Here is a 27,439-nt window from a genome sequence, read left to right as displayed (position 1 = left end):
AAAGCATAATGAACCCAAAGTGATCCACATCAACACAAACCATAATTAAAGTGGCAAAAGTTAAAGATAATGAGAAAATTTGGAAGACAACAAGGAAAAATGAGTGACATACCAGGGAACCCCCCTAAAGCTATAAGCTGATTTTTCAGCAGAAACTTTACAAGCCAAAAGAGAGTGTCAGGATATATTTAAAGTGCTAAAAGGATTTTTTTTTAAGTTGCAAACAAGAATACTCTTCCCAACAAGGTAATTTCTCCTTCAGAATCAAACGAGAAATAAAGAGGTTCCCAGATAAGCTAAAACTAAGAGTTCATCACCACTAAACCAGCATCAAAAGAAATGTTGAAGGGTTTCCTTTAAGTGTAAAACAACTAGCTGTGACTAGAAATAAGAAAATAAATGAAGGAAAAAACTCACTGGTAAAGGTAAATCCACTGGTGAAGACAATGGATCAATCACCAATATGAAGATGAAAGGACAAAATCTGTAAAATAAATTATAACTACAATAAGTAGTTAAGGGATACACAAAGCAGAAAGCTATAAAATATGATGTCAAACCCATAAAATATGGGCTGGAGAGGAGTAGAAATGTAATACTTTTAGAATGCACTCAAATAAGTGACCATCAGTTCAAAACAAACCCATATATATATGGACTTCATATATACGGGCCTGTGTGTGTGTGTGTGTGTATATATATATGCATATATATACATACACACATATATGTATGTCTATATGTATACATATACAAATACACATGTATATATATGTACATATACACATATACATATATACATGTATATATATACATACATACATGTGTATATATATATACATACATACATACATATATATATATACACACACACACATAGGTCCATATATATGAAGCTCATGAACCACAAACCAAAAACCCACAATAGATATACCAAAAAAATAAAGTGAAAAGAACTCTAAGCAAACACTAAAGAAAATCACTAAACTGTAAGGGAAGAGAATAAAAGGAGAAAGGAACTATAAAAATGACCAAAAAACAATTCACAAATGGCAGTAAATATATATATATGAGAACTTTAAGTGTAAATACACTAAATACTCAATCAGAGGACATAGGGTGCCTGAATGGATTAAAAACTCAAATCCATCTATATGCTAGCTTAAAGAGATACACATCAGATCTAAAAACACACAGAGACTGAAAGTGAAAAGATGGAAACTACATTCCTTCTAAATGGAAAGTGAAAGAAATCTCAGTTCAGTTCAGTTCAGTTCAGTCACTCAGTCGTGTCCGACTCTTTGCGACCCCATGAATCACAGCACTCCAGGCCTCCCTGTCCATCACCAACTCCTGGAGTTCACTCAAACTCATGTCCATCGAGTCGGTGATGCCATCCAGCCATCTCATCCTCTGTCGTCCCCTTCTCCTCCCGCCCCCAATCCTTCCCAGCATCAGAGTCTTTTCCAGTGAGTCAACTCGTCGCATGAGGTGGCCAAAGTATTGGAGTTTCAGCTTTAGCATCAGTCCTTCCAATGAACACCCAGGACTGATCTCCTTCAGAATGGACTGGTTGGATCTCCTTGCAGTACAAGGGACTCTCAAGAGTCTTCTCCAACACCACAGTTCAAAAGCATCCATTCTTCGGCGATCAGCTTTCTTTATGGTCCAACTCTCACATCCATACATGACTACTGGAAAAACCATAGTCTTGACTAGACAGACCTTTGTTGGTAAAGTAATGTCTCTGCTTTTTAATATGCTATCTAGGTTGGTCATAACTTTCCTTCCAAGGAGTAAGCGTCTTTTAATTTCATGGCTGCAATCTGCACCCGCAGTGATTTTGGAGCCCAAAAAAATAAAGTCTGACACTGTATCCACTGTTTCCCCATCTATTTCCCATGAAGTGATGGGACCAGATCTTAGTTTTATGAATGTTGAGCTTTAAGACAACTTTTTCACTCTCCTCTTTCACTTTCATCAAGAGGCTTTTTAGTTCCTCTTCACTTTCTGCCATAAGGGTGGTGTCATCTGCCTGTCTGAGGTTATTGATATTTCTCCCGGCAAACTTGATTCCAGCTTGTGCTTCTTCTAGCCCAGCGTTCCTCATGATGTACTCTGCATATAAGTTAAATAAGCAGGGTGACAATATACAGCCTTGACGTACTCCTTTTCCTATTTGGAACCAGTCTGTTGTTCCATGTCCAGTTTTAACTGCTGCTTCCTGACCTGCATATAGGTTTCTCAAGAGGCCGATCAGGTGGTCTGGTATTCCCGTTTCTTTCAGAATGTTCCACAGTTTATTGTGATCCACACAGTCAAAGGCTTTGGCCTAGTCAATAAAGCAGAAATAGATGCTTTTCTGGAACTCTCTTGCTTTTTCCATGATCCAGTGGATGTTGGCAATTTGATCTCTGGTTCCTCTGCCTTTTCTAAAACCAGCTTAACATCTGGAAGTTCATGGTTCACACATAGCTGAAGCCTGGCTTGGAGAATTTTGAGCATGACTTTACTAGTGTGTGAGATGAATGCAATTGTGTGGTAGTCTGAGCATTCTTTGGCATTGCCTTTCTTTGGTATTGGAATGAAAACTGACCTTTTCCAGTCCTGTGGCCACTGCTGAGTTTTCCAAATTTGCTGGCATATTGAGTGCAGCACTTTCACAGTATCATCTTTCAGGATTTGAAATAGCTCAACTGGAATTCCATCACCTCCACTAGCTTTGTTCCTAGTGATGCTTTCTAAGGCCCACTTGACTTCACATTCCAAGATGTCTGGCTCTAGATGAGTGATCACACCATCGTGATTATCTTGGTCGTGAAGATCTTTTTTGTACAGTTCTGTGTATTCTTGCCACCTCTTCTTAATATCTTCTGCTTCTGTTAGGTCCGTACCATTTCTGTCCTTTATCGAGCCCATCTTTGCATGAAATGTTCCCTTGGTATCTCTAATTTTCTTGAAGAGATCTCTAGTCTTTCCCATTCTGTTGCTTTCCTCTATTTCTTTGCACTGATCGCTGAGGTAGGCTTTCTTATCTCTCTTTGCTATTCTTTGGAACTCTGCATTCAGATGCTTTTATCTTTCCTTTTCTCCTTTGTTTTTCGTTTCTCTTCTTTTCACAGCTATTTGTAAGGCCTCCCCAGACAGTCATTTTGCTTTTTTGCATTTCTTTTCCATGGGGCTGGTCTTGATCCCTGTCGCTTGTACAATGTCACAAACTTCTGTCCATAGTTCATCAGGCACTCTATCTATCAGATCTAGTCCCTTAAATCTATTTCTCACTTCCACTGTATAATCATAAGGGATTTGATTTAGGTCATATCTGAATGGTCTAGTGGTTTTCCCTACTTTCTTCAATTTAAGTCTGAATTTGGCAATAAGGAGTTCATGATCTGAGCCACAGTCAGATCCTGGTCTTGTTTTTGCTAACTGTATAGAGCTTCTCCATCTTTGGCTGCAAAGAATATAATCAATCTGATTTTGGTGTTGACCATCTGGTGATATCCAAAGCTAGGATACAAATATTTACATCAGAAATGATAGACTTTAAAACAAAAGACAAAGACTGCAAAATGATAAAGGGGTCAGTCCAAGAAAAGAATGCAACATTTGGGAATATTTATGCACCTAAGATAGGAGCACCTGAATACATAAAGGGAGAGATTGACAGCAATACTGTATTAGCAGGGGACTTTAATATTTCATTTATATCAATAGATAGATCACCCAGATAGAATATCAATCAGGAAATATGGGCCTTAAATGATTAGATCAGATGAACTTAATAGATGTGTATACAACATTGCATCCAAAAACTGCAGAATACAAATTCTTTTCAAGTGCACATGGAACATTCTCCAGGATAGATAACATGCTAGGCCATATGTCAAACAAGTATCAGTAAATTAAGAAGATCAACATCATATCAAGTATCTTTTCTAATCATAATAGTATAAAAATAGAAATCAACTACAGGAAGAAATCTGGAAAAAATGCAAACTTAATAGATACTAAACAATGTGCTACTAAACAAGCAATGGGTAAATAAAGCAATAAGAAAAAGAAATCAATAACACCTCAGGACAAAGGAAAATGGAATCACAAAGGCCCAAAACGTATGCGATGCAACAAATCAGTTGGAACGTTTATAGCAACACAAGTGTGCCTCAAGAAACAAGAAAAATCTCAAATAAACAACTTAAATTTAAATCTAAAGGAACCAGAAAAAAGAAGAACAGGCAAAGCCCAAAGTTGGTAGAAGAAGAAATAATAAAAAGCAAAGTGAAAATGAATGCAATAGAGACTTTTAAAGATAGAAGAGATCAACAAAACCAAGAGCTGTTTCTGTGAAAAGAATCAAAATTGATGAATCTTTAGCCAGTCTCATCAAGAAAAAGAGAGGGCCCAAATAAAATCAGAAATGAAACAGGAGAAATTACAACCATAAACATACAGTCATAAGAGACTGTTACAAACAATTACATGCCAACAAATTAGACAACCTAGAAGAAATGGATAAATAGCTAGAAACATATAGTCTTCCAAGACTGAATCAACATAAAATAGAGAATCTGAATAGGCCAATTACTAGTAATGAAATTGAATCAGTAATCAAAAATCTTCCAACAAACAAAAATCCAGGACAGGATGGCTTCACAGGGAATTCTACCAAACATTTAAAGAAGAGTTAAACTTCTCAAATTATTCGGAAAAAGAGAGAGAAAGAAAGGAACACTCTCAAACTCAATCTGTAAGGCTAGTATTACCCTGATACAAAAACCAAACAAAAACACTACCAGAAAAGAAAATTACAGGTCAGTATCCCTGATGATCATAGATGCAAATATCCTCAAAAAATATTAGAAAAATTCAACAATACATTGGAAAAAATCATACATGATCAAGTGGCATCTACTCCAGGGATGCAAGGACAGTTCAACATCCACAAATCAATCAACATGATAAAGAACATTAACTAAACAAATGATAAAATCACATGATCATCTCAATGGGTTCAGAAAAAAACACTTGACAAAATTTAACATCCATTTATGATAAAAATTCTGAACAAAGTGAGTATAGGGGGAACACGCCTCAACATAATAAACACTAGGACAAACCCACAGTTAGCTTCATATTCAAACAGTGAAAAACTGAGCAATTGTCTTCCAAGATCAGGAACAAAGCAAGTATACACACTCTCATCACTTTTATTCAATTTAGTTTTGGAAGTCCTAGCCATAGCAATCAGAGAAGAAAAAGAAATAAAAGGAATCTAAATTGGAAAGGAAGAAGTAAAACTGCCACTGTTTGCAAATGACATAGTACTGTACACAGAAAATCCTAAAGATGCCACTGGAAAACTACTAGAACTCATTAATAAACTTGGTGAAGTTGCAGGATATAAAATGAATACAAAGAAACATGTTGCATTTCTATATACTAACAATGAACTATGAAACATAGAAATTAAGGAAACAATCCCATTTATCATAGCATCAAAAAGAATAAATATCTAGGAATAACCTACCTAAGGAAGTAAAAGACCTGTACTTGGAAAATTCTAAGACAATGATAAAATAAATTGAAGATGACACAAATAAATAGAAAGATATACTGGTCTTATGAACTGGAAGAATTTATATTGTTAAAAATCCATACTACCCAAGGCAATCCACAGAGTCAATGCAATCCTTATTAAAATACCAACGGCATTTTTCACAAATAGTCCTAAAATTTGTATGGAACCACAAAAGACTCCAGATAGCTAAAACAATCTTGAGAAAGAACACAGCTGGAAGTATCACACTCTCTGATTTCAAACCAAACTACAAAGCTATAGTAATCAAAACAGTATGGTACTGCCAGAAACAGACATTTAGATCAATGAAACAGAGTAGAGAGTGCAGAAATAAACCCACACTAATGTGATCAATTAATCTACAATAAAGGAGGCAAGAAAATACAATGAAGAAAAGACAGTCTCTTTAGTAAATGGTGTTGGGAAAACCAGACAGCTACATGTGAAAGAATGAAACGACACCATTTTCTTATACTATATACAAAAATAAACTCAAAATGGATTGAAGGCTTAAGTGTAAAACCTGAAACCATAAAAATCCTAGAAGAAAACATAGTCAGGACACTCTTTGTCATCAGTCTTTGCAATATTTTTTGATCTGTCTTCTCAGGCAAGGGCAACAAAAGCAAAACTAAACAAATGGGACCACATGAAGCTAAAAAGTTTTTATGTGGAAGCAGAAACCATCAACAAAAATGAAAATGTAACCGACTGAAGGGAGGAGATATTTGACAATGACATGTTCAATTAGGGGTCTATCTCCAAATATATGAAGAAGCCATACAGCTCTATATTAAAAAACCAACCAATTCATTTTAAAATGGGCCAAGGACCTGAACAGACATTTTCCCAAAGAAGGCATACAGATGGCCAACAGGCACATGAAAAGATGCTCATCAGTCACCCGGGGAAACCAAATCACGTGGAAATCAAAACCACAATGAAATATTATCTCACATCTGTCAGAATCGTGATTATCAAAAAGACAAGAAATAATTAGTGTTGGCAAGAATGTGAAGAAAAGGGAGCCCTTGTGCCCTGTGGATGGGACTGTAAATTGTTGGAGCCACGATGGAAAACAGTATGGAGATTCCTAAAAAACAGCAATAACAACAACAAAAAACAATGTTTAAATACAATTACCTTACCATCTGGCAGTTCTTCTTTGGGGTATGACTTGGGTAAAAACACCAACTTATAAACACGTGTGCCCCCTCCCCCCCGTTCATTGCAGCATTAGTTACAACAGCCAAAATACGGAAGCAGCCTAGATGTTGCTTAATAGATTAATGGATAAAGAAGAGAGGGTATACACGTAAAATGGAATATTACCCAGCCATTAAAAGGACCGAAGTTTGCATATTTTGAGAACATGGGTGGACCTAGAAGGTTATGCTAAGTTTAGAAGTCAGACAAAGACAACTATCATGTACCACTTACATGTGGAATATTAAAAAAAAAACACCAAATGAACAAACATAATGAAACAGAAACAGAGTCATAGATAAACAGAGAACAAAACAGATGCTGCCACAGGGGAAGGGAGTGGGTGAAAGGGATTAAGAAGCACAAACGTCAAGTTACCAAAAAAGGAGGTTTCAGGGGTGCAATATATAGGCATACCTTTTGGGTCAGGTTCCAGAGCACTGCAATAAAGTGATTATCACAACAGAGCAAGTCACAAGTTTCTTGGTTTCCCAGTGCATATAAAACTTTATACTGTGTATGTTTATACTACACTGTAGCCTATTAAGTGTGTGACGTAATTATATCCAAAAATGATGCACATTTCTTTATTTTAAATTATCTATTGTTAAAAAATGCTAGCCATCACCTGAGCCTTCAAGGAGCTGTAATCTTATTCCTGGTGGAAGGTCACACCGCCAAGTTGGTGGCTGCTGACCAGATTGGTGGTCGCTGAAGGTCGGGGTGGCTGTCACAATTTCTTCTAATAAGACAAGTGAAGTCTGCTGCATTGATTGACTCTCATGAACGATTTCTCTGTAGCATGTGGCGCTGTTTGATAGCATTTTACCCACGTAGAACTCCTTTCAAAATTGGAGCCAGTCTTCTCACACCCTGCCGCTTCTTTAGCAACTAAGTTTATGTAGTGTTCTAAACCCTTTGTCTTTTCAGCAGTCTTCACAGCATCTTCACCAGGAGTAGATTCCATCCCAAGAAACTACTTCCTTTACTTATCCATAAGAAGCAACTCCTCCTTTGTTTCATCATGAGACTGCAGCAATTCTTCAGGCCCCACTTTGAATTCTAGCTGCCTTGCTATTTCCACCACATCTGTAACTCCTTCCTCCACTAAAGGCTTAAATTCCTCCAAGTCATTCATGAGGGATAGAATCAACTTCTTCCAAACTCCTGTCAATGTTGATATTCTGACCTCTTCCCATAAACCACAAGTGTCTGAATGGCATCTAGAATGGTGGATCCTTCCCAGAAGGCTTTTTATTTACTTTGCCCAGATCCATCAGAGGAATCACTATTTATGACATCTGTAGCCTTATGAAATGTACTTCTTAACTAATAAGAATTGAAATTCAAAATCGGTCCTTGATTCATGGGTTGAAGAATGGATGCATAAAAGCATTAATCTCATTGTACATCTCCATCAGAGCTCTTGAGTGACCAGGTGCATTGTCAATGAGCAGCAATATTATGAATCTTTTTCCCTGGGGGTTAGTAAGTATTCAGTAAACCATGTTGCAAACAGATGGGCTGCCATCCAGGCTTTGTTGTTCCATTTATATAGCAAAAGCAGAGTAGACTGAGCATAATTCTTCAGGACCCTAAGATTTTCAAATCTTAGGCTTCTACTGAAAGTCACCAGCTACATAAGACCCTAACAAGAGAGTCAGCCTGTCATTTGAAGCTTTGAAGTCAGCTATTGTCTCCTCCTAAGTATGAAAGTCCTAGATGGCATCTTCCAATAGAAGGCTGTTTTGTCTATGTTGAAAATCTGTTCTTTAGTCACTAAGTCATTTCTGACTTTTTGCAACCCCATAGATTATAGCCCACCAGGCTCCTCTGTCCATGGGATTTCCCAGACAAGAATACTGGAGTGGATTCCCATTTCCTTCTCCAGGGGATGTTCCTAACCCAGGGACTGAACCCATGTCTCCTGCTTGGCAGGTGTATTCTTTGCCACAGAGCCACTAGAGAAGCCCCTATTTACTGTTGCCACCATCATTAATTATCTTAGCTAGATCTTCTGGGTAACTTTCTGCGGCTTCTACATCAGCACTGGCTGCTTCACCTTGCACTTTGGTTACGGAGACAGGGTCTTTCCTGACATATCTCATGACCCAACCTCTGCTAGCTTCAGACTTTTCTTCTGCAGCTTCCTCACCTCTCAGCCTTCAGGGAATTGAACAGAGTTAGGGCCTTGCTCTGCATTAGGCTCTGGCTTAAGAGAATGAATGTTGTGGTGGGTTTGACCTTCTGTCCAGACCTCTACAACTTTCCCCATATCAGCAGTAAAGCTGTTTCGCTTTCATTTGTATATTCACTGGAGCAGGGCTTTTCATTTCCTTCAAGCACTTTTCCTTTGCATCCATAACTTGGCTCACTGATGCAGGAGGCCTGTTTTCAGCCAATTTCTGCTTTTGACATGCCTTCCTCACTAAGCTTAATCATTTCTAGCTTTTGATTTAAAGTGAGAAATATGCAACTCTTCCTTTCACTTGAACAATGGGGTCATTGTAGGATTATTAATTGGCCTGACTTCAATATTGTTGTGTCCCAGGGAATAGGGAGGCCTGAGAAGAAGGAGAAAGGTGGGGGAAAGACCAAACAGTGGTAAAGTCAAAACACACTACTTTTATCAATTGAGTTTCCCATGTTACATGTGTGTGGTTTGTGGTGCCCCAAAACAATTATAACAGTAACACCAAAGATCTCTGATCACAGATCACCAAAACAAATATGATAATAATGTAAAAGTTTGAAATATTGTAAGAATTACCAAAGTGGGGCACAGAGCCACGAAGTGAGTAAATGCTGTTGGAAAAGTGGTGCCAGAAGACCTGCTCGACCGAGGGTTAACACAGACCTCCCGTTTAATGATAATAATGCAGTGTTTGCAAAGTGTCTGAAAGCTAGGGCTGCCTGAGTAGTTGGTAAAATCATCATAACTGTACGGTGATAGATGGTAACTAGAGTCCTGGTAGGGGTGATTTCACAATACACAGAAATATCCAATCACTATGTTGTATGAAAGTAATATAATGTCATAAGTCAACTATCCTTCAGTAAAAATTTTAATAAGCAAATAAAATAACGCTGAAACATTGCATCAGTAATAATACAGAACATAAGCATTTGGTGCAATGGCTCCAACAGGGAGGAAGCCAGGGAAGGGGAGGTTTGGGGACGGGGCTCCGGGGGTCAGAGGCGAAAGCGTGGGGCCCTGTCTCCAAAGGGAGAGTCTGAGTGAAGTTTGGGGAGAAATGCAGGAGAGGGGTTCCAGAGAAGGAGGCGGGAAAGGGTTGAGGGCAAACGGGGAGCCCTACCACTGTTCAGCCCAGCGTTCGATGTGCTCCTCCGGGCCCCCAGCCCGCCTCCTCCCACCCACTGTGTGTTCCGAGGGGCGCTGTACCCAACTAGGGGTGGAGCCGCGCCCCATCCCCCGCCCAGGCTCTCTCAGGCAGGAAGCGGCCCTGCGGCCCCTCGGCGGTTTTCCTAAGAGCCCTTACTGCCTGGAGCAGAGGAAGCAAACAGGGTCCACGGCTCCTTCCACATCGTCTGCACCCTTGCCCTGCATCCCCACCCTCTCACTTCTCCATGTGGACCCTGTAGGAAGGGGAAAAGCCCTAAAAGTCATCGTGGTGAGTGGGGCACACACACAGGGCCGTCCACGCAGCACAGGAAAGAAGTGTGCAGGGCTCTTGCTCCAGGGCCGCAGCAGCGGGAACGCAGACACACTGCTGCTCCCATCTCTTGCTTGCCTCCGAGGGACTCCTGCCAAAACCACTGCAGGCTTCTAGGGCCAAAGGAGAAAAGGAAGAGCGGCAGGTAGACAGGGCCCCATGTAGAATAGCCAGTCCCGAAGGTCAGCTTTACGTGAGTAGGTAAGTCACAACGAATTTATATCCGCGTATGTATATACACAGAAACACACGTGCATGATAGTACTGGCTATATATTGCTTGATAGTATTAAAACTCTAGGTTATCATGGAGTTTAGCTGATATGATATATTCATGTTCTATGAATTGCAAAATGAATAGAATTTTACAAACTAAAAACTGACTTATAACAACGTTTGAAAAAGAGAAAATATTTTCTAATATATCATGTTCGGTGCTTCTCCCCATTTTTCACTCCACAGATTGGTTTACAAATGGTTTCTTCTAATCTACAAACTCAGCTATGCATTTGGTGTTGTGGGTTATTTGGCTATCATATTTACAATGTGTGGATTCAATTTATTTTTCAGGTACGTATCTCCAGTTAAGATATTGGTGTCTCTAAGCGCTTACTTGTAGCATTAACCTGGTCAAGTTCTGGGTCTGGAAGCCACATCTGGCCCTGCAGCTTTCCAGGGACACCCTGTTTACAGTACTGTCATTGGTGATGCCTCTGGGGGAAGCTAGTAAAAGGAAGAGAACACTCAGATTTAAAAGTTTTTTAAAAATTATAAGCTTTAAAGACATCGTTGTTAAAAGTTGGCCTATGTTTGTTAGAGCAATTCTCATTGAACTAAAAAGTTCTCTTCTACAAAATTCTTAAGTGTCATATCCCTCTATATATCTTTCTTCTTTAAACCCCTAGAACTATGCTATCCAATACAGTAGCTGCCAACCCATGTAACTATTGAGCACTTCAAATATGAAATAAAAGGTGCTGTAAGTCTAGAATACACATTGAGTTTCAAAGACCATATAAGAATATCATTTTGTGAGTGCATGAGATGACAGTACTCTGGATGTTTTAGTGAAATTATTTGATCTGTTTCTTTTTACCTTTTATTTGTGGCTACAAGAAAATTTTTAATTATGTCCAATCTGTATTTCTATTGGACAGCACTGCTCTAGAATTTTGTTTCTGCTCTAAATTTCTTCTGCTGGAGGCATTTAGTAAAAGAGGAAACTGAGTACTTAGACATTGAAAGAGAAGTAAAGAAGTAACAGGGCAAGGAAGTCTAGGGAGAAACAAAGGAAATTGGGATCATAATATCCATGACTCAGAATCATGTTCCCACTGGGAAGATGGCCGCTGAGATGTGCTGTTAGTGAGGTTCTCAGGGGCAGAGCTGTAATCAACCTGTGTGTTGGAAAGGGAGTGTGAGACACACCACTGTGGATGGTGGACACACCAGCTGTGGAAAACCGCTCAAATGAAAATCCCTGGAATATCGCTTACGTCAAAATTCCTCTAACTCTGGGACCTCCTTGGTGGTCCTGTGCTTGGGACTCCAAGCTGGGGATGCAGGTTCGATCTCTGGTCAGTGAACTAAGATCCCATAGGCCACGTGACCAAAAAATAAATTACTCTAAATCTCTGGAACCTTAGAAATTTGAAAGGCAGAAGTTAGCTACCCATAAGTCATAAAATAAGGAAGAAAACTGGATGGAGACCCAGCCCTGGGGGGAAGGGCTCTTCCTGTGGCAACAAAGCAATCTGATTTCATAAATATTTCATGCAATTTTCAGAGAGGGAACTCCTACCATTCCCTGGGAGGAAAGGGATAGAATACAACAGTACAGATCTATTATTATTTGTTTAAGCTATAGAAAGACAGTGAATTATTCTTTCAGCATACTGTATATATTACTTTAATGTATGTAAAATATTTTTTTACGTTTATGAAGTCACTTGGGACTGTAGTTACCCCAAAATTATTATCTGTATGATTTTAAGATCCTTATCCAGGAATTCTCCTATAATGTGTATGAAGAACCTAACCTTTCAGATGGGAAATGAAGTGAGAATCGTTCAGTCATGTCTAACTTTGCGAACCCATGGGCTATATGTAGCCTGCCAGGCTCCATTATCCATGGAATTCTCCAGGCCAGAATACTTGAGTGGATAGCTATTCCCTTCTCCACAGGACCTTCCCAACCCAGGGGTTAAGGAACTCAGGTCTCCCACATTGCAGGCAAATTCCTTGCCAGCTGAACCACCAGGGAAGCCCTCAGATGGGAAGGAACTATTTTTTTCACTACTAATTGTCGGTGAACACAATTGTATTGAGATTCTTTTCTGTGGAACTACAAGTTTGTTGCTACACTTTTTATCAATTAGATTATAAATCCATGCTCCCCTTGGCATAGAGGGAAGGTCATCTTCATTCTTTGTCACTGCCCCAATTTTCAGATCTTGGAAGGATAAAGCTGCCCACTGTGTTGGAATGCCCAGTTCACAACACCAGAAGATCTCTGCCCTCCAGGTCTACACAGGTTTTACCATTTCCTCCTCAAATTAACAGAGCACAAAAGCAACCAGTAGAGAGTTCCAGAGAGAGACAGACTACCACCTCCTCCCCTCTCTCCACTTCCTTCCTGACTCAGATCCACCTACTTCCATTGCTAGTATTAGAGACTCTTTTGCAGAGGGAGCAAATCGAAAGTGTAATCATTAAGATCCAGATATTACATCAGGAGTTAATCATTCACTTTTTAAAGAAACCTTAATTGATGCTTTTGAACTGTGGTGCTGGAGAAGACTCTTGAGAGTCCCTTGGACTGCACGGAGATCCAACCAGTCCATTCTAGAGGAGATCAATCCTGGGTGTTCATGCTGAAACTGAAGCTCCAATACTTTGGCCACCTCATGCGATGAGTTGACTTACTGGAAAAGACTCTGATGCTGGGAGGGATTGGGGGCAGGAGGAGACGGGGACGACAGAGCATGAGATGGCTGGATGGCATCACCGACTGGATGGACATGAGGTTGAGTGAACTCCGGGAGCTGGTGATGGACAGGGAGGCCTGGCGTGCTATGATTCATGGGGTCGCAAAGAGTCGGACATGACTGAGAGACTGAACTGAACTGAACTGAACTTTAAAAAAAGAAGGCGGTGGGCGGGGCATGAGGGGGAAGGGGCTGATTCACGTTATATGGCAGAAACCAACATGACACTGTAAAGCAATTATCCTCCAATTAAAAAGAAATAGGGGTTGTTGTAGAGAATCCTAGTGTATTTGAAATATCCACCTTGCAAAATAAAATTTTTTTTATTAACACATGGCAACTATGGCATAGTAACAAATGACCTCAAAATGTGAGCTTGATTCCTGGTACCAATTGTCAGGTTAAGCAATCATCTTTCCTAAGTCTCCATTTTTCAAACCAAAGTAGGGCTAATGATACCTATCACCAATATTTTTAGGGAAGATTAAGTATTTGAAAGCATTCTATAAAATCTAAGTTTGATCACAGGGATCAACCTTAGCCCTAGCTACTGTCCAGACCCCACCCCAGGCCACTTAAATTAGAGCCCTAGAAAATAGGCTCGTGTATTAGTATGTACATTAAATCTCCCCCAGGTAATCCTAATATACAGTTAGGGCTGAGAACCATTGGACTATTAAAGAGGTTCCTAATGTTAGCTCCCCACTTCAATCATCGTTGTCTGGAGAGCCTCCAAAAATATTGTTGCATGGGCCCCACCTCCAGAGAGCTGATGTAATTGGCCCAGGGTGCAGCCTGCTGATGGAGGTTTTTTACAAGCTACCCAGGTTTTCCCACCAACAGCCAAGCTTGAGAACCTCTGGTTAGGGTTGGCTTTTCTCAGCACTGCAGTCCAAAGAAGACGTTAAACACTCTTTTAAGAATAATTTCGTCCACTTAGCCTTCAGTGGTAAAATTTAAAGTAATGGAGAGAATTTTAAATTCACTAAAAAAAAGAAACACTAAACAAATAAATGAGGGAAAATGCACTCAAGTTTCTGTTAGATACCAAGGCAAGAAATACTTTCCAAGCTGCAGCCCTTCCCAAGACCACACCCCCCCGCCCCCAACAAGATGACCATTCTTACTTCCCTTGCCTGTTGTTTTCAATAGAATCAAAGCTAGAGATTCCATGGATTTTGGCATCGTGTCCTTGTTCTATGGCCTCTACTATGGAGTAATGGGGAGAGACTTCGCAGAGATCTGTTCTGACTACATGGCTTCTACTCTCGGGGTAAGCGTTGCTTTCATTCTTTGAAATCATTTATGGTATATAGAAAAATGGTCTCATCTTACACATTTGTGCCTATTTTCAGAAATAGGTGTTTTTTGGTTCTGTCAGCCCAGCTGCTCCCTGGATTTCTCTGGTGTCAAATTATCTGGAAGTAACCATATCTAGCATACTCCAATCGCCAACATTTAAAGGTTTATGTAAAAATTAATCTAAAAAATAAAAATAAAGGATTAGTAAAAATTCAGCAATAACAAAAACCCTTTATCTCCTGATGCAAATAAAAGTCGTATTTGATGCACATAAAGCACTTTAGAACCAATCAATACCTCAGGGTAATAATCATTGTAAAGATCAGTTATCATTATACAGCATTTGAAGAAACAGAAGAGACAAAAAGTGTGCTAAATGTATTCTGACTGTATAGTGTTCCCTGGAATTAAAAAAATCACTAATAGTGTTTTTAACGCTCTTAAAATTAAGACTCAGAATGGACCCACTTTCTGGTTAGATGGATTCCAGATTCAGATATTAGGAGCAATCATCTGTGTCTAACACACACGCCTATCTTAAAACCTTACATCCCAAAGGTTCCAGGTGTGACCCAGTGGTTTCAGAAATTCCACATCTCTGTCCTCTACCAGTCTCTTGGCACACAGCCAGGTATGAAATGGTGACACCGCTGTGAATAGCAAGGGAAAACTGGACTTCTGGACCGCTGTTCTCCCTCTCCACTTACGGGTCAGGACTGAGTCGACAAGGCCTTTGTTTCATCCCCACCTCCCCTTCCCCATCTTTGTAGACTCCATCTTACTCTTTCTCTAGAGCCTGGAATCCAACTTCTGTGGTGGAATGCTGGCATGGCCAACCATGTGTCATCTCTAAGACAGCTGCCTTTCTAGTGATATCTAAGGCAAGCACCTCCAATACTTTGGCCACCTCACGCGAAGAGTTGATTCACTGGAAAAGAGTCTGATGCTAGGAAGGATTGGGGTCAGGAGGAGAAGGGGACGACAGAGAATGAGATGGCTGGATGGCATCACTGACTCAATGGACATGAGTTTGAGTGAACTCCAGGAGTTGGTGATGGACAGGGAGGCCTGGCGTGCTGTGATTCATGGGGTCGCGAAGAGTCGGACACGACTGAGCGACTGAACTGAACTGAAGGCAAGCACATAAGAGAGCATTCTCACTCCCAGTTCCTCCAACAGAAACCAGAGCCATCCCCCCTTTAAAAATTCCCAAAGCCTCTGTTCTCCAGTGGACCAGGAAGAAAAGATTTAACCTGGCAAAACAACCAAGTCTTTAAGCCCCAGCTTCACAGAGATTCCTCACCTGATTCCATCCCACCCGTCTATGACACCTTGTCATCTCTGCCATCCTCATTCCAACCACCAAGTACTGTCTCAAGCCATTGGCACAACCACCAGTGACTTCAGCTGATGGTGTGTGTGTGTGTGTGTGTGTGTATGCACTTATTCACGTGCTTGTGACAGAGGTAAAGAGGAAGCTCCACACCAGTGCCTGGGCCCCACACTAATTAAGTCAGACTCTGGGAGCGGAGCCAATGCATCTGCTTTGTTTTAAAAGCTGCCTAGGAAAAGGAATAAGCTATTAAGCCATGCAAAATATTGGATGAATCGTAAATATATAGTGCTAAGTGAAAGAAGCCAGTCTGTACTATATGATTCCACTTATATGACAATTTGGAAAAGGTACAACTATGGAGATGCTAAAGAGGCCAGTGGTTGCCAAGAGGGTTAGGGAGGGAGCAGGGTTGAATGTGTGAAGCACAGGGAATTTGTTAGAGTGGTGAAATTATCCTGTATGATACTCTAATGGTGAATGCATGACACTATGCATCTGTCAAAATCAACAGTACTTTATAGCAGAAAGGTTAAACCTTAATGTGTGCAAATCTGAAACAAGTCATGTAGGTGTCAGGGAATGCCAGGATAGAACATGGACTGTGACAAAAGAATTCAACTGTGTTACAGATGTGTGAAATAGCCTCTCTGAAGTGGGTGGGGGGAAAGTGCTGACCTAAGTCTTTTTGAAATTAGTGGAGATCTAAGGTTAAAAGCAGAAGGAACTGTATGTAAGCACCATTAAGTAAGTTTCCCTCAGGGCTGTGGGGATACCGTGATACCACTGTGCATGTATTCTGGAACTGGACTCCAAGTGAATGGAAGACTGGTCATGGAAACTATGTTTCTTACTCTCAGAAGGCTACATACAAGCAAGGAGAGAAGGCTAGAATGATCTGTGTAGTAACGGATCAGAGTCAAAGACATCAGTCTGAACTCGTGTTTAGCTTAACATAGATTATATGTATATTAATGTAGATGATACATATAGAAATATTGTATAGATATATGTATACACATGGGTTAGAAAATACAGATATATTTCCTTGCTTTGTCAGCTAAGAAGCCCTAGAAGCAGTGACAACTTAGTAGCAGTGAACACACAAAGTACTCTGATCTTGTTTTCTAATACCAGTCTATAAGAAAAGGAAACAGTGTTCCTTGGAAAAATGGCTGATTCTAGGTCTTGGCAGGGAACATACAATATGAACCTAGAGTATTTTGTAGTGCCAGAAAGTAAGGAAGTTCTCAAAAAAAGCCCACACAAGAAAAAACCCACAGTGATGAGGGTATGTCCAAGAGACACAGAAGCCAAGGCTGAAACAATTTGAGCAACACAGTAGTAGCAGTAGTATTAGCAGTAAATAGTACTGGGTTATAACTCGAAGTGTAGAATAAATATCCATGAGTCCACAGTGAAATAAGTGAATGACTAAAGAGATAGATGTATAAATAAATGAGAGTAGACAAATCTCCTATTCAGACAAATTCCACATAATTTATGGAGATATTCCACCTTTAAGAAGGTTGCGTGGTTAACTTTTATCTGTCAACTTGATTAGGCCCTCGTATCTAATTGTTTGACCAAAGATGAGTCTACATGTTGCTTTGAATGTATTTTGTAGCTGTAATTAACTTTAAGGGAAAGCAAATACCGTTGAAAATACAGATGGGTCTTAGCTAATCAGTCAAAGACGTTAATGGCAAAAACTGAAGTTTTTCAGAGAAGGAGTTCTGCCTCAAGTCTGAAAACTGTTTCCAGAGTTCGGCCTGCTAGCCTGCCCTCAGGTTCTAGACTAGCCAGCCTCAGGTCTTTGAACTGAGTCTCTCTGCCTGCCCCCTTTCTCCTGCTCCTCTGCCTGCTCTCCCCCGACCTGCATCATGCATAGCCTCTGTTCCATTCCCTGGAGACCCTGACTGATACAGACGTGGACCGTAACTCCTAATCCCCCGCTCCCTAATGTGAACTGCTCGTGTTGATGGCGATTTCCTTCCAAAGAGTACAGTGTAGAAAGAAGCAAAAGCAGTGAAAGGTAGTGGAGAAACTTGACCAACACTACCTCAAGCTAAGTAATCAAGGTCAGCATCAACAACGATGAATCATGTTGACAGCACGTACCCTTGCCACGATGTGGTAAGAATGGCATTTCACCTCTGTTCTCTTCTTCCCTAAAACTCAGAAGCCCAGCATAATCAAGAGAAAAAAACAGTAAAATCCAAGTGAAGGACATTCTACAAACACCGCCCCCACCCCCAAACTGTCAATCATAGGGAAAAAAACAAAGTCTGAGAAACTGCCAAAGCCAAGAGAAGCCTAAAAAATAAAAAAAGAGAGAAGCCTAAAGAGATGAGACAATTAATGGTTTCCTGGATGGGATTCTAGAACAAAATAAGGACATTTGAGAAAAAACCAAGCAATCTGATCAAAGTATATAGTCTTTATTTCATAATAATGCATCAGTGTTGGTTCATTAATTATAACAAATGTACCACCCTAAATGTAAAATGTTAATCACAGGGGAAACTTGGTATGTGAACTCTATTTTATCTTTGTATCTTTTACATCTAAAACAATTATAAAATAAATATTTTATTTTTAAAAAAGCTTCTTAGATATTCTAATGTGCTGCCAATGTTGAGAATCGCTCCTCATCCACACCCCTAGGGAGATGCAATGTCCCAAGTTAGAATTCTAAATGCACTGGTTTCTGATGGCATTAGTCTTTGTACTCCCTATAGTCAGATAGGATTTTATTTGAATTGATTAAAATTTTAATTCAGTTCAGTCGCTCAGTCGTGTCCGACTCTCTGCGACCCCATGAATCACAGCACGCCAGGCCTCCCTGTCCATCACCAACTCCCGGAGTTCACTCAAACGCATGTCCATCCAGTCGGTGATGTCATCCAGCCATCTCATTCTCTGTCGTCCCCTTCTCCTCCTGCCCCCAATCCCTCCCAGCATCAGAGTCTTTTCCAGTGAGTCAACTCTTCGCGTGAGGTGGCCAAAGTATTGGAGTTTCAGCTTCAGCCTCAGTCCTTCCAATGAACACCCAGGATTGATCTCCTTTCAAATGGACTGGCTGGATCTCCTGGCAGTCCAAGGAACTCTCAAGAGTCTTCTCCAGCACCACAGTTCAAATGCATCAATTCTTCAGCGATCAGCTTTCTTCACAGTCCAACTCTCACATCCATACATGACCACGGGAAAAACCATAGCCTTGACTAGGCGGACCTTGGTTGGCAAAGTAATGTCTCTGCTTTTTAATATGCTATCTAGGTTGGTCATCAGTTTCCTTCCAAGGAGTAAGCGTCTTTTAATTTCATGGCTGCAGTCTGCATCTGCAGTGATTTTGGAGCCCAAAAAAATAAAGTCTGACACTGTTTCCACTGTTTCCCCATCTATTTCCCATGAAGTGATGGGACCAGAGGCCACGATCTTTGTTTTCTGAATGTTGAACTTCAAGCCAACCTTTTCACTCTCCTCTTTCACTTTCATCAAGAGGCTTTTGAGTTCCTCTTCACTTTCTGCCATAAGGGTGGTGTCATCTGCCTATCTGAGGTTATTGATATTTCTCCCAGCAATCTTGATTCCAGCTTGTGCTTCTTCCAGCCCAGCGTTCCTCATGATGTACTCTGCATATAAGTTAAATAAGCAGGGTGACAGTATACCGCCTTGACGCACTCCTTTTCCTATTTGGAACCAGTCTGTTGTTCCATGTCCAGTTCTAACTGTTGCTTCCTGACCTGCATACAGGTTTCTCAAGAGGCAGGTCAGGTGGTCTGGTATTCCCATCTCTTTCAGATTAAAATTAATTAAAGATACATAGATGTCTAGGATTACTTGAGATCTGGGAATCAGAGTCTCAGGAGACTAAGGGGAAGGGTCAGGTTCTGGGTGAATTTTAAAAACTTCCCGTGTCATTTTGAACTACAGCCCTCAATAAAATTGTTCTTCTTAAAGGATTCCTCAGTGGAGAAGTTAGATGGTTATAATTAGAGATGTGTTTTGGGGTTCAGTGGGGTTTTGTCTGGGAAACCTTTACCCCACAGTAGCATTGTTCCTATGGGAAAAAACGTTTCAAGTTCTAAACCAGCAGAGAAACAGTAAAGCCTCTGTGTCTTCAAGCTGGCAGTGGCTTCCCTGTGTTCACAGAATGATGTGTGCTCTGTGCCTGTCCCCCAATAGTTCTATAGCGTCAGTGGGATGCCCACCAGGAGTCTGTCAGACGACATCTGCGCCGTGTGTGGGCAGAAGATCATTGTGGAACTCAATGAAGAAGGGCTGATTGAAAACACCTACCAGCTTTCATGCAAGCATGTGTATCCTTTTCACGGGAGGCCATCTGGCCTTCCTCAAGCCAGTGCTGGGAGACAGAAAACCAGGGAAGACTGTCCCATCACCTCCCTCCTCCTTTGTCTGCTCCTCCTCACTTCCTTCTGCCTTGCTTAGCTCCCGTCCCCAAACCCCAAGCCTTTATGCTCCGGTCCATGTTCTTATTGAGACTCTCTCCGATCCCTGATGAATAATGAACGGCTCTTAGTTAGCAGGCGGTAAACCTCTTTCCCTCCTCCCACACTCCTCCTCCCCCAGTAATTTCTTTTTTAAAAGGAGTCTTCAGGCCACGCGGACGGGAGGGCTGCAGCATCTGAGCAGAGGCTGGCTGGGGGAGCCGGTGAAGCCTTAAGCACACAGGTGGCCAGTGAGGGGCAGCAGGGAGAGGGCGGGGAGTGAAGAACGGGGTGCAGTGTCAGCAGCAGGGCAGAGCTCGGGACTTGCCTGGCGGAACCCCTGTCTGAATCTCACAAGAACAAGAATGGCAATGTCCAGTGTTCTACTCTCAGGATTGAATACATGGAATCTGTCCAGATTAAACAGAATCAAATCATGAGTGCTGCACATCTACGGTATTAATGGTGGTGTGTTTTGCCTGGAAATAATTCTCAGGAACCTGCTTGTGTCAACAGTGGTGATGGGGAAAGCCAAGTATCAGCTTTGGTCTTGAAAAGAGGACACCTTAAATTACACAGGAAGGGACCAAAACAGGAGCACATGGTTCTTGCACCATTTGATTCCCTGGCCTGTGGGTTGTGCCCCAAATCACTACCCACCGGCGAAAGGATCTTTAGAGGCCAGACCAGCCTGGCCCTGGAAACCAGCATCCTCTGGGACTCCAGCAACAGTGAGGAAGGGCTCCATGTGCTGAAAGATGCTGGCATCAAAAGCCCTGGGCCAGGCAGGCTGCACTGCCTGAGCACGTAACTCTGGATACCACAGTTGTGTTTGCATTAACCAACAATCAGTATTTTAATTCTTCTCTTAATACAGGGAAAAGAAGGCATCATTTATCTTTATTTTATAGTACAATGTCAATTTTATAATATTGCTGTGCACTCAGTCAGTTCAAAGCTCTGGCATTATAAGGTGATCAAACCATCTGCCTCTTGCCTCTGAAGCCCACCAAACTCAGTCAGTAATACCATAGACATGCAGCACTCGTGCTTTGATTCTGTTTAATCTGGACAGATTCCATGTATTCAATCCTAAGAGTAAAAAGCTGGACCAAATGCATCTGAAATGTAATAGGAGCCTTTACTCCAATATTTAAGTCTTAACATTTTAAGGTAAAAAGCATAAAGATATCCCACGTGGGATTCTATGTGGTTTTTCAGTGTGATACATTTCCCAAAAACCTATCATTCTTAGTAGAAGTTTTCCAAGTCTGGTCCTAGTTTTAAATATGATTTAGTTTTCAAATGTTGGAACAGAGCCCCTTCTGCCATTTGCAAGTGGAAATATTTTCTCTCTCCACCTTTAAAAGCCCTTAGGGATTGTTGTACATGTGTGCATATGTAATCGAAAATGTAGTCACCTTTAAATTTGCTTTGCAGGGAGTATTATTAATGGCCCATTTTAGCATGAGTCATATTAGCAAGGAGTGGGCAAACATGAATCATATTAACAAGTGGCGGGAATCTGAGTCTTGCTCTGCAGAAATTCTGCTGGGGTGAAGGCTTTTCAGATGAGATTTTGAAGATAAAGTGAAGTGAAAGTCGCTCAGTCGTATCAGACTCTTTGCAACCCCATGGACTATACAGTCCATGGAATTCTCCAGGCCAGAATACTGGAGTGGGTAGCCTTTCCATTCTCCAGGGGATCTTCCCAACCCAGGAATAGAACCCAAGTCTCCTGCATTGCAGGCAGAGTCTTCACCAGTTAAGCCACAGGGGATATTAAAGAGGAGATGAACATCTCAATGCTTGCTCAACGACCCCTGAACTCCATACCTATCTGGAAGGTGTGGGGCTATACTCCAGCTCTTTTGAATGAAGAACTGTACAGGTTTTGACTCAGTATCTCTGTTATAATACACTTTGTTAACCCAAACATGCAAAAGTGACCCCAGTTCCAAGAACATAAAAGAAAGGGAACTCTTGGTCACACACCAATCTAATACCGAGGAATCATGTACGTGGACTTGATTGTCTCCACCTCCGTGCCCTCCGTTAGTGAGGGAACTTCTACATGGGTGCTTAGCAGATCAAGGAAAGCCACACTGGGATCAATGACTATAGAAATAAATCAACATGATGAACCTCATGTTAATCATCATGTTTGTTGTTTAGTCATCAAATCATAGCTGACTCTTTTTGTGACCCCATGGACTGTAGCCCACCAGGCTCCTCTGTCCATGGGATTTCCCAGACAAGAATACTGGAGTGGGTTGCCATTTCCTTCTCCAGAGGATCTTCCCAACCCAGGGAGTGAACCTGCATGTCCTCATTGGCAAGGGGATTCTTCACAACAGAGCCACCAGGGAAGCCCCAGTTAATGATCTTACTCAAATCTATAAGCTGTGGAACCTGAAGAAAGTAAGTTTGCAATAGTAATTGGTTTTGATTGATTCATTCAAATATTCATTCAATAAATAGGCACGTGTGTGTGAGTGTGCGTGCTTGGTCACTCAGTCATCTCCAACTGTCTGAGGCCCCATGGAGTACAGCCCACCAGGCTCCTCTGTCCATGGAGTTCTCCAGGCAAGAATACTGGAGTGGACTGACATTTCCTCCTCCAGGGGATCCTCCTGTCCCAGGGATCCAACTTGAGTCTTGCCTCTCCTGCATTGGCAGGTGGATTCTTTGCCATTAGCGCCACCTGGGAAGCCCTCAAACAGGCACTTAGGCACTGCTTAAGGTGCTGAGCACAGAGATGAATGAGTCACTGTCCCACAGGTAGCACATTGCCCAGGAGAGATATGTAAATACACAAAAAGTCATGACACAGAGTGACTCAGGCTCTGTAAGACTCAGTCCCTGGTGCTGAGGGAAAACATATGGCTCGTTGTCAACTTTGGGGACAAAGCATCGATCTTTCTGTACAAGGGATTGTATACAAATGAATCTGTAAGTGCCTAGATTCTATATATTCTATTTCAAAATAACTGGCTCCTTATCAGTAATAAAAACTTGAGAAAAAAACTTATGAAGCTAATAGAAATATCTGTACAAATATCTGACCCCAAATAATTTGAACTTGTCTAATCTCACTGGAAAAGACTCTGATGCTGGGAGGGATTGGGGGTAGGAGGAGACGGGGATGACAGAGAATGAGATGGCTGGATGGCATCACCGACTCTATGGACATGAGTTTGAGTGAACTCCGGGAGTTGGTGATGGACAGGGAGGCCTGGCGTGCTGTGCTTCATGGGGTCACAAAGAGTCGGACACAACTGAGCGACTGAACTGAACTGAGCTGAATCTCATTACACAGATGCTAATGGGTAGGTGCCCAAAGAGCCAAATGGGGAGATGCTATGATAAATGCAAAGAAATGCACAAAAAGTGAGGATATGTTTACATAAGACATCCTGTAAAAAAGCACATCCATGTTCTTTGTCTAATTTAATGACAGAATCTGATGTCAGAACATGTAAGGCTAAGAAGATCAGTAAACTCCTCAGGGTCATAAGCTTTGACTTCACGCTCACTGTCCTCGGTGGCTCCACTGTCCTGCAGAGTCTCTAGGAAAGCAGTGGACACAACCAAGTCATGACCGAGAGCCATTCCTGCCTCCACTCCACCCAACAGGTGGGATCACTTCATCACATCGTCATGAAGTAGACCTTGCCCTTCAATGTCCAGAATCTTCCCTAACAAGATCCCTAAGCTTTCATGAATTCTGCATCCGAGGCTGGTGTATTGTTGGTAAAAAGCAGACGTGCCCTTACTGCAAAGAGAAGGTTGATTTGAAGAGGATGATCAATAACCCGTATCCTTTTTATGAAGTTATGAAATGTTATTTTATGGCGATACATTCTTTAATCTAAACTTTATCGTCACTAGGTACAGAAGGAAACGCTGTTTTCTCTGAGTCCCTATTTCAAAGTGACTTGTCCCTTTTCTTGCCCATGCCTGTGTTACTATTCTAGTTAAGTTAAATGCCACAAAGACACAGGCTACTCTTTGTATCCTACTTATTCCACTATAAGGGCTTTGGTAAAAATGTGATGGGACATTGCAAATATGGATAATATGAATATATGGAAGGATAAGATAAGTAGGCAGATAGATGGTAGGTAGGCAGACAGACAGATGATAAATAACAGGTGGGTAAGATGAGTGGATGGGGAGAAAAACAGAACAGAAAATGTAAAAGCCCCAACTGTGAACTAGAATATAGAAAAGTATTTTTAAGGTGTAACAAATTTTATTATTTCCAGAAATGAGTAGGGTTTTTTCCCCCTGAATTTTGGCTTCTTTAATTCCCTGCTATATCTCATCTTTTCTTAGGCTAACCTAAGTAATAATAATATTGAAAGGAATGGAGACCTACTCCAGATTTGGTCAGTGAATGGCAACAACAGGATTTTTCTGGACAGCAGGGACCCCCGAGCAAATAAACTCACACCTCATTAAGGTCACAGGAAAGGAGAGTCCCCCTCCAGTGCTGACGCAGCCCTGGCCCGCCACCGCACCCGCCCAAGACCACAGTGCCTCTTCCAGGGGGCAAACAGATCTAAAACGCATCCCCCTTCAGTGGAAGAGCACAGAGGGGATGGCCACAGCCCGCCAAGAACTCCCTCTTAGCTCCTCATAGCAGCCTTCCTACAGTCAGTCCCCTACGTATGAACCTCCAAGTCGTGAACTTTCAGAGATGGGAGCGTGCGTTTGCATGTCCAGTCGTGTAAGTTAGTTTATGTGTCTGTTCAGCTACTGTACTGGACTACTGTGCTTTTCATGGTACTGTACTATAAGATTAAAAATGTTTCATTTTTTTGTTTGCTTGATTTTTATGTGTTATTTGTGTGAAAAGTACAGTATATAGACGATGGTGTTAGTTGGGTACCTAGATAACTTTGTTGGATTTATGAAAGCACTCTCTGAACGGAACTCACTCATATGTAGGGGACTTAGCATATTCCTTCTGAGTTCCAGTCACCTGAATTTCACAGTGCTAAAGGAGATCCCCCTATCCTTGCCCCCTTGACTCTTCACCAACCCTAACTGTGCAGTTTCACCAATGGCTATCTGCAGAAACACCCCCGTGACTGAGAACTGCAAGTCAAGGAAAGACTTGCCAATAGAGCAGCAGGGGCAGCAGCATAGTTGGGCCCTGGTTCTCAGAGCCACAGCCCAGCACAGAGAACCCGCTCCTGGCCACCAGCTCCCTGCCCAGATGGCTTTTCTCTCAGAACCCAGCCAAGAACAGCCCCAGCGAAGGCTGTCATGCACCTTCTCTCCTCTGACTGAGGCCAGAACAGCTTTTGGTTAATAACTCACTTGTGAAACCTCAGTATATGCGTCTTTGTTATAAAATGGGTGATAATGTGATCGTAAACGTCACCTTAACAATCATTTAAATAACAAAAGACAATTGGTTTCTTTGAGAGAACGAAATGGTCTTGAGAGAATAAACTTTTGAATATTACATGTACTTTTTTTTTTCCTGTGAAATAAAGAACTGTGTTTCTGAATGGAACATCCTAACAACAAGCATCATTCTTCTAAGGCAGCTAAAGAAACACATGCACTCCTCATTGAGATTCAGTGTAAGATAAACGATACGCATGGAAAGCCTGGCTTTCTGCGTATAACATGGCTAATAGAGATACTACGCATGAAGTTCCCTCAGCAGGGTCTAGCTGAGGGACCAGGATAGGATATGTATTATCAGTGAACTAATGTCTTCCTTTTTAACATGCAATGAGTTCCCAGTGATGAACCACTTAACGGTAGTTTTCATTATCCTCAGTTTTCCACATTCATCATTCCCCGCTTCCTCTTTCTTTTAGTATATGACCCTTACCTTGTATTCTTGTTTGGGATTATATTTGGGGATTTTATTGTAGACCGTTTACTTTTAGAAATTAGATGTAGTATAAATAACAATGACTATTTCTGCTACATGGCTAGATGTGGAGCAACCTCCTTAATTGAGATTCAGCTGGGAGCGCACACACTTTTTATATGGACAGATCCTGGACTGGCTTCGTTATCTGGTGGCCTGGCAACCCGTGGTAATCGGAATCGTCCAAGGCATTAACTATTCACTAGGGCTGGAATAGCATGGCACGCTTACCACAGAAGCAATGTACTGCATGCTGAAATATTTTCTAATACTCTTTTAATTTTTAGAGATCCCAAGAATTTAGAGAACTGAATAAAAACTGGCACTGGGTCTGTGTGGAAAGAATTTAAACAGAAGCTGAGCAATGGAATAAACAGAGGCCTTGCATCTTTCCAATTATAACCATTTTCTAGTCCTCCATTTGGTACCAACCACCGTGGACATCCCGTCTCGAGTTTGGCTTACAGTGATCTCACCTGGGATGGGTTTTAGAGGTTTGCAAAGTACTTCTGATGTACAATTTTATTAAGTTATAACAATTGCCCTCTTATCAGTTCAACATCTTCAAAGAAGTAGAGTCATTAAATTTGTGGTTTAAGGACACGGTCTTTTCTGTTCTCTGTTCTTGTTACGCCGCGGCAGCTTTGGTACCACAGAGCCCTTCCATCAGCAATCGTTCTCAAGACCTCTGGCACCAGGTGCTGCCGTCCACACAACGGGCCAGAGCCACACGGGGTCCCCTGGGGCTGCTGCACACTCAGCCCACCCGCGGGTGCCAGAGCGAGCGCACACCTGTCTTCTTCTGGGCCACTCTGTTTACACACACACACACACACTCTTTCCATGGCCATACTGTTTTGTTTCCATCCCAGCCCTTTTCAACAACTGCAATCCCATCATAGACTCATTTCTCTACTGCCTGTCTTCCTCTCCATGAAGACAGAGGGTTTTATGTTTTGTTCCCACTATCTTTGCAGCACTTGGGCAGCACCTGACACATAAGAGGCACC

At 41.5% G+C, this 27,439-nt stretch overlaps 1 protein-coding gene across 1 annotated transcript in view; it reads left to right on the top strand.

Annotated features, from left to right (window-relative positions):
- RNF175 (ring finger protein 175) overlaps positions 1–26,646 on the top strand; it is a 61,625-nt gene extending 34,979 nt beyond the window's left edge. The window contains exons 5-9 of the mRNA XM_088828429.1: positions 10,923–11,030; positions 14,600–14,720; positions 20,271–20,404; positions 24,249–24,350; positions 26,526–26,646. Of these exons, the coding sequence (XP_088684555.1) occupies positions 10,923–11,030; positions 14,600–14,720; positions 20,271–20,404; positions 24,249–24,350; positions 26,526–26,646 (586 nt within the window). The remainder of the gene's footprint in view (positions 1–10,922; positions 11,031–14,599; positions 14,721–20,270; positions 20,405–24,248; positions 24,351–26,525) is intronic.
- The last annotated feature ends 793 nt before the right edge of the window (positions 26,647–27,439 follow it).

The sequence above is a fragment of the Moschus berezovskii genome, chromosome 19 (genome assembly GCF_049115385.1).
Source record: "Moschus berezovskii isolate FMDL1 chromosome 19, NW_MosBer_1.0, whole genome shotgun sequence".
NCBI classification, from domain to species: Eukaryota; Metazoa; Chordata; class Mammalia; order Artiodactyla; family Moschidae; genus Moschus; species Moschus berezovskii.
This window is presented reverse-complemented; position numbering and strand designations above follow the sequence as displayed.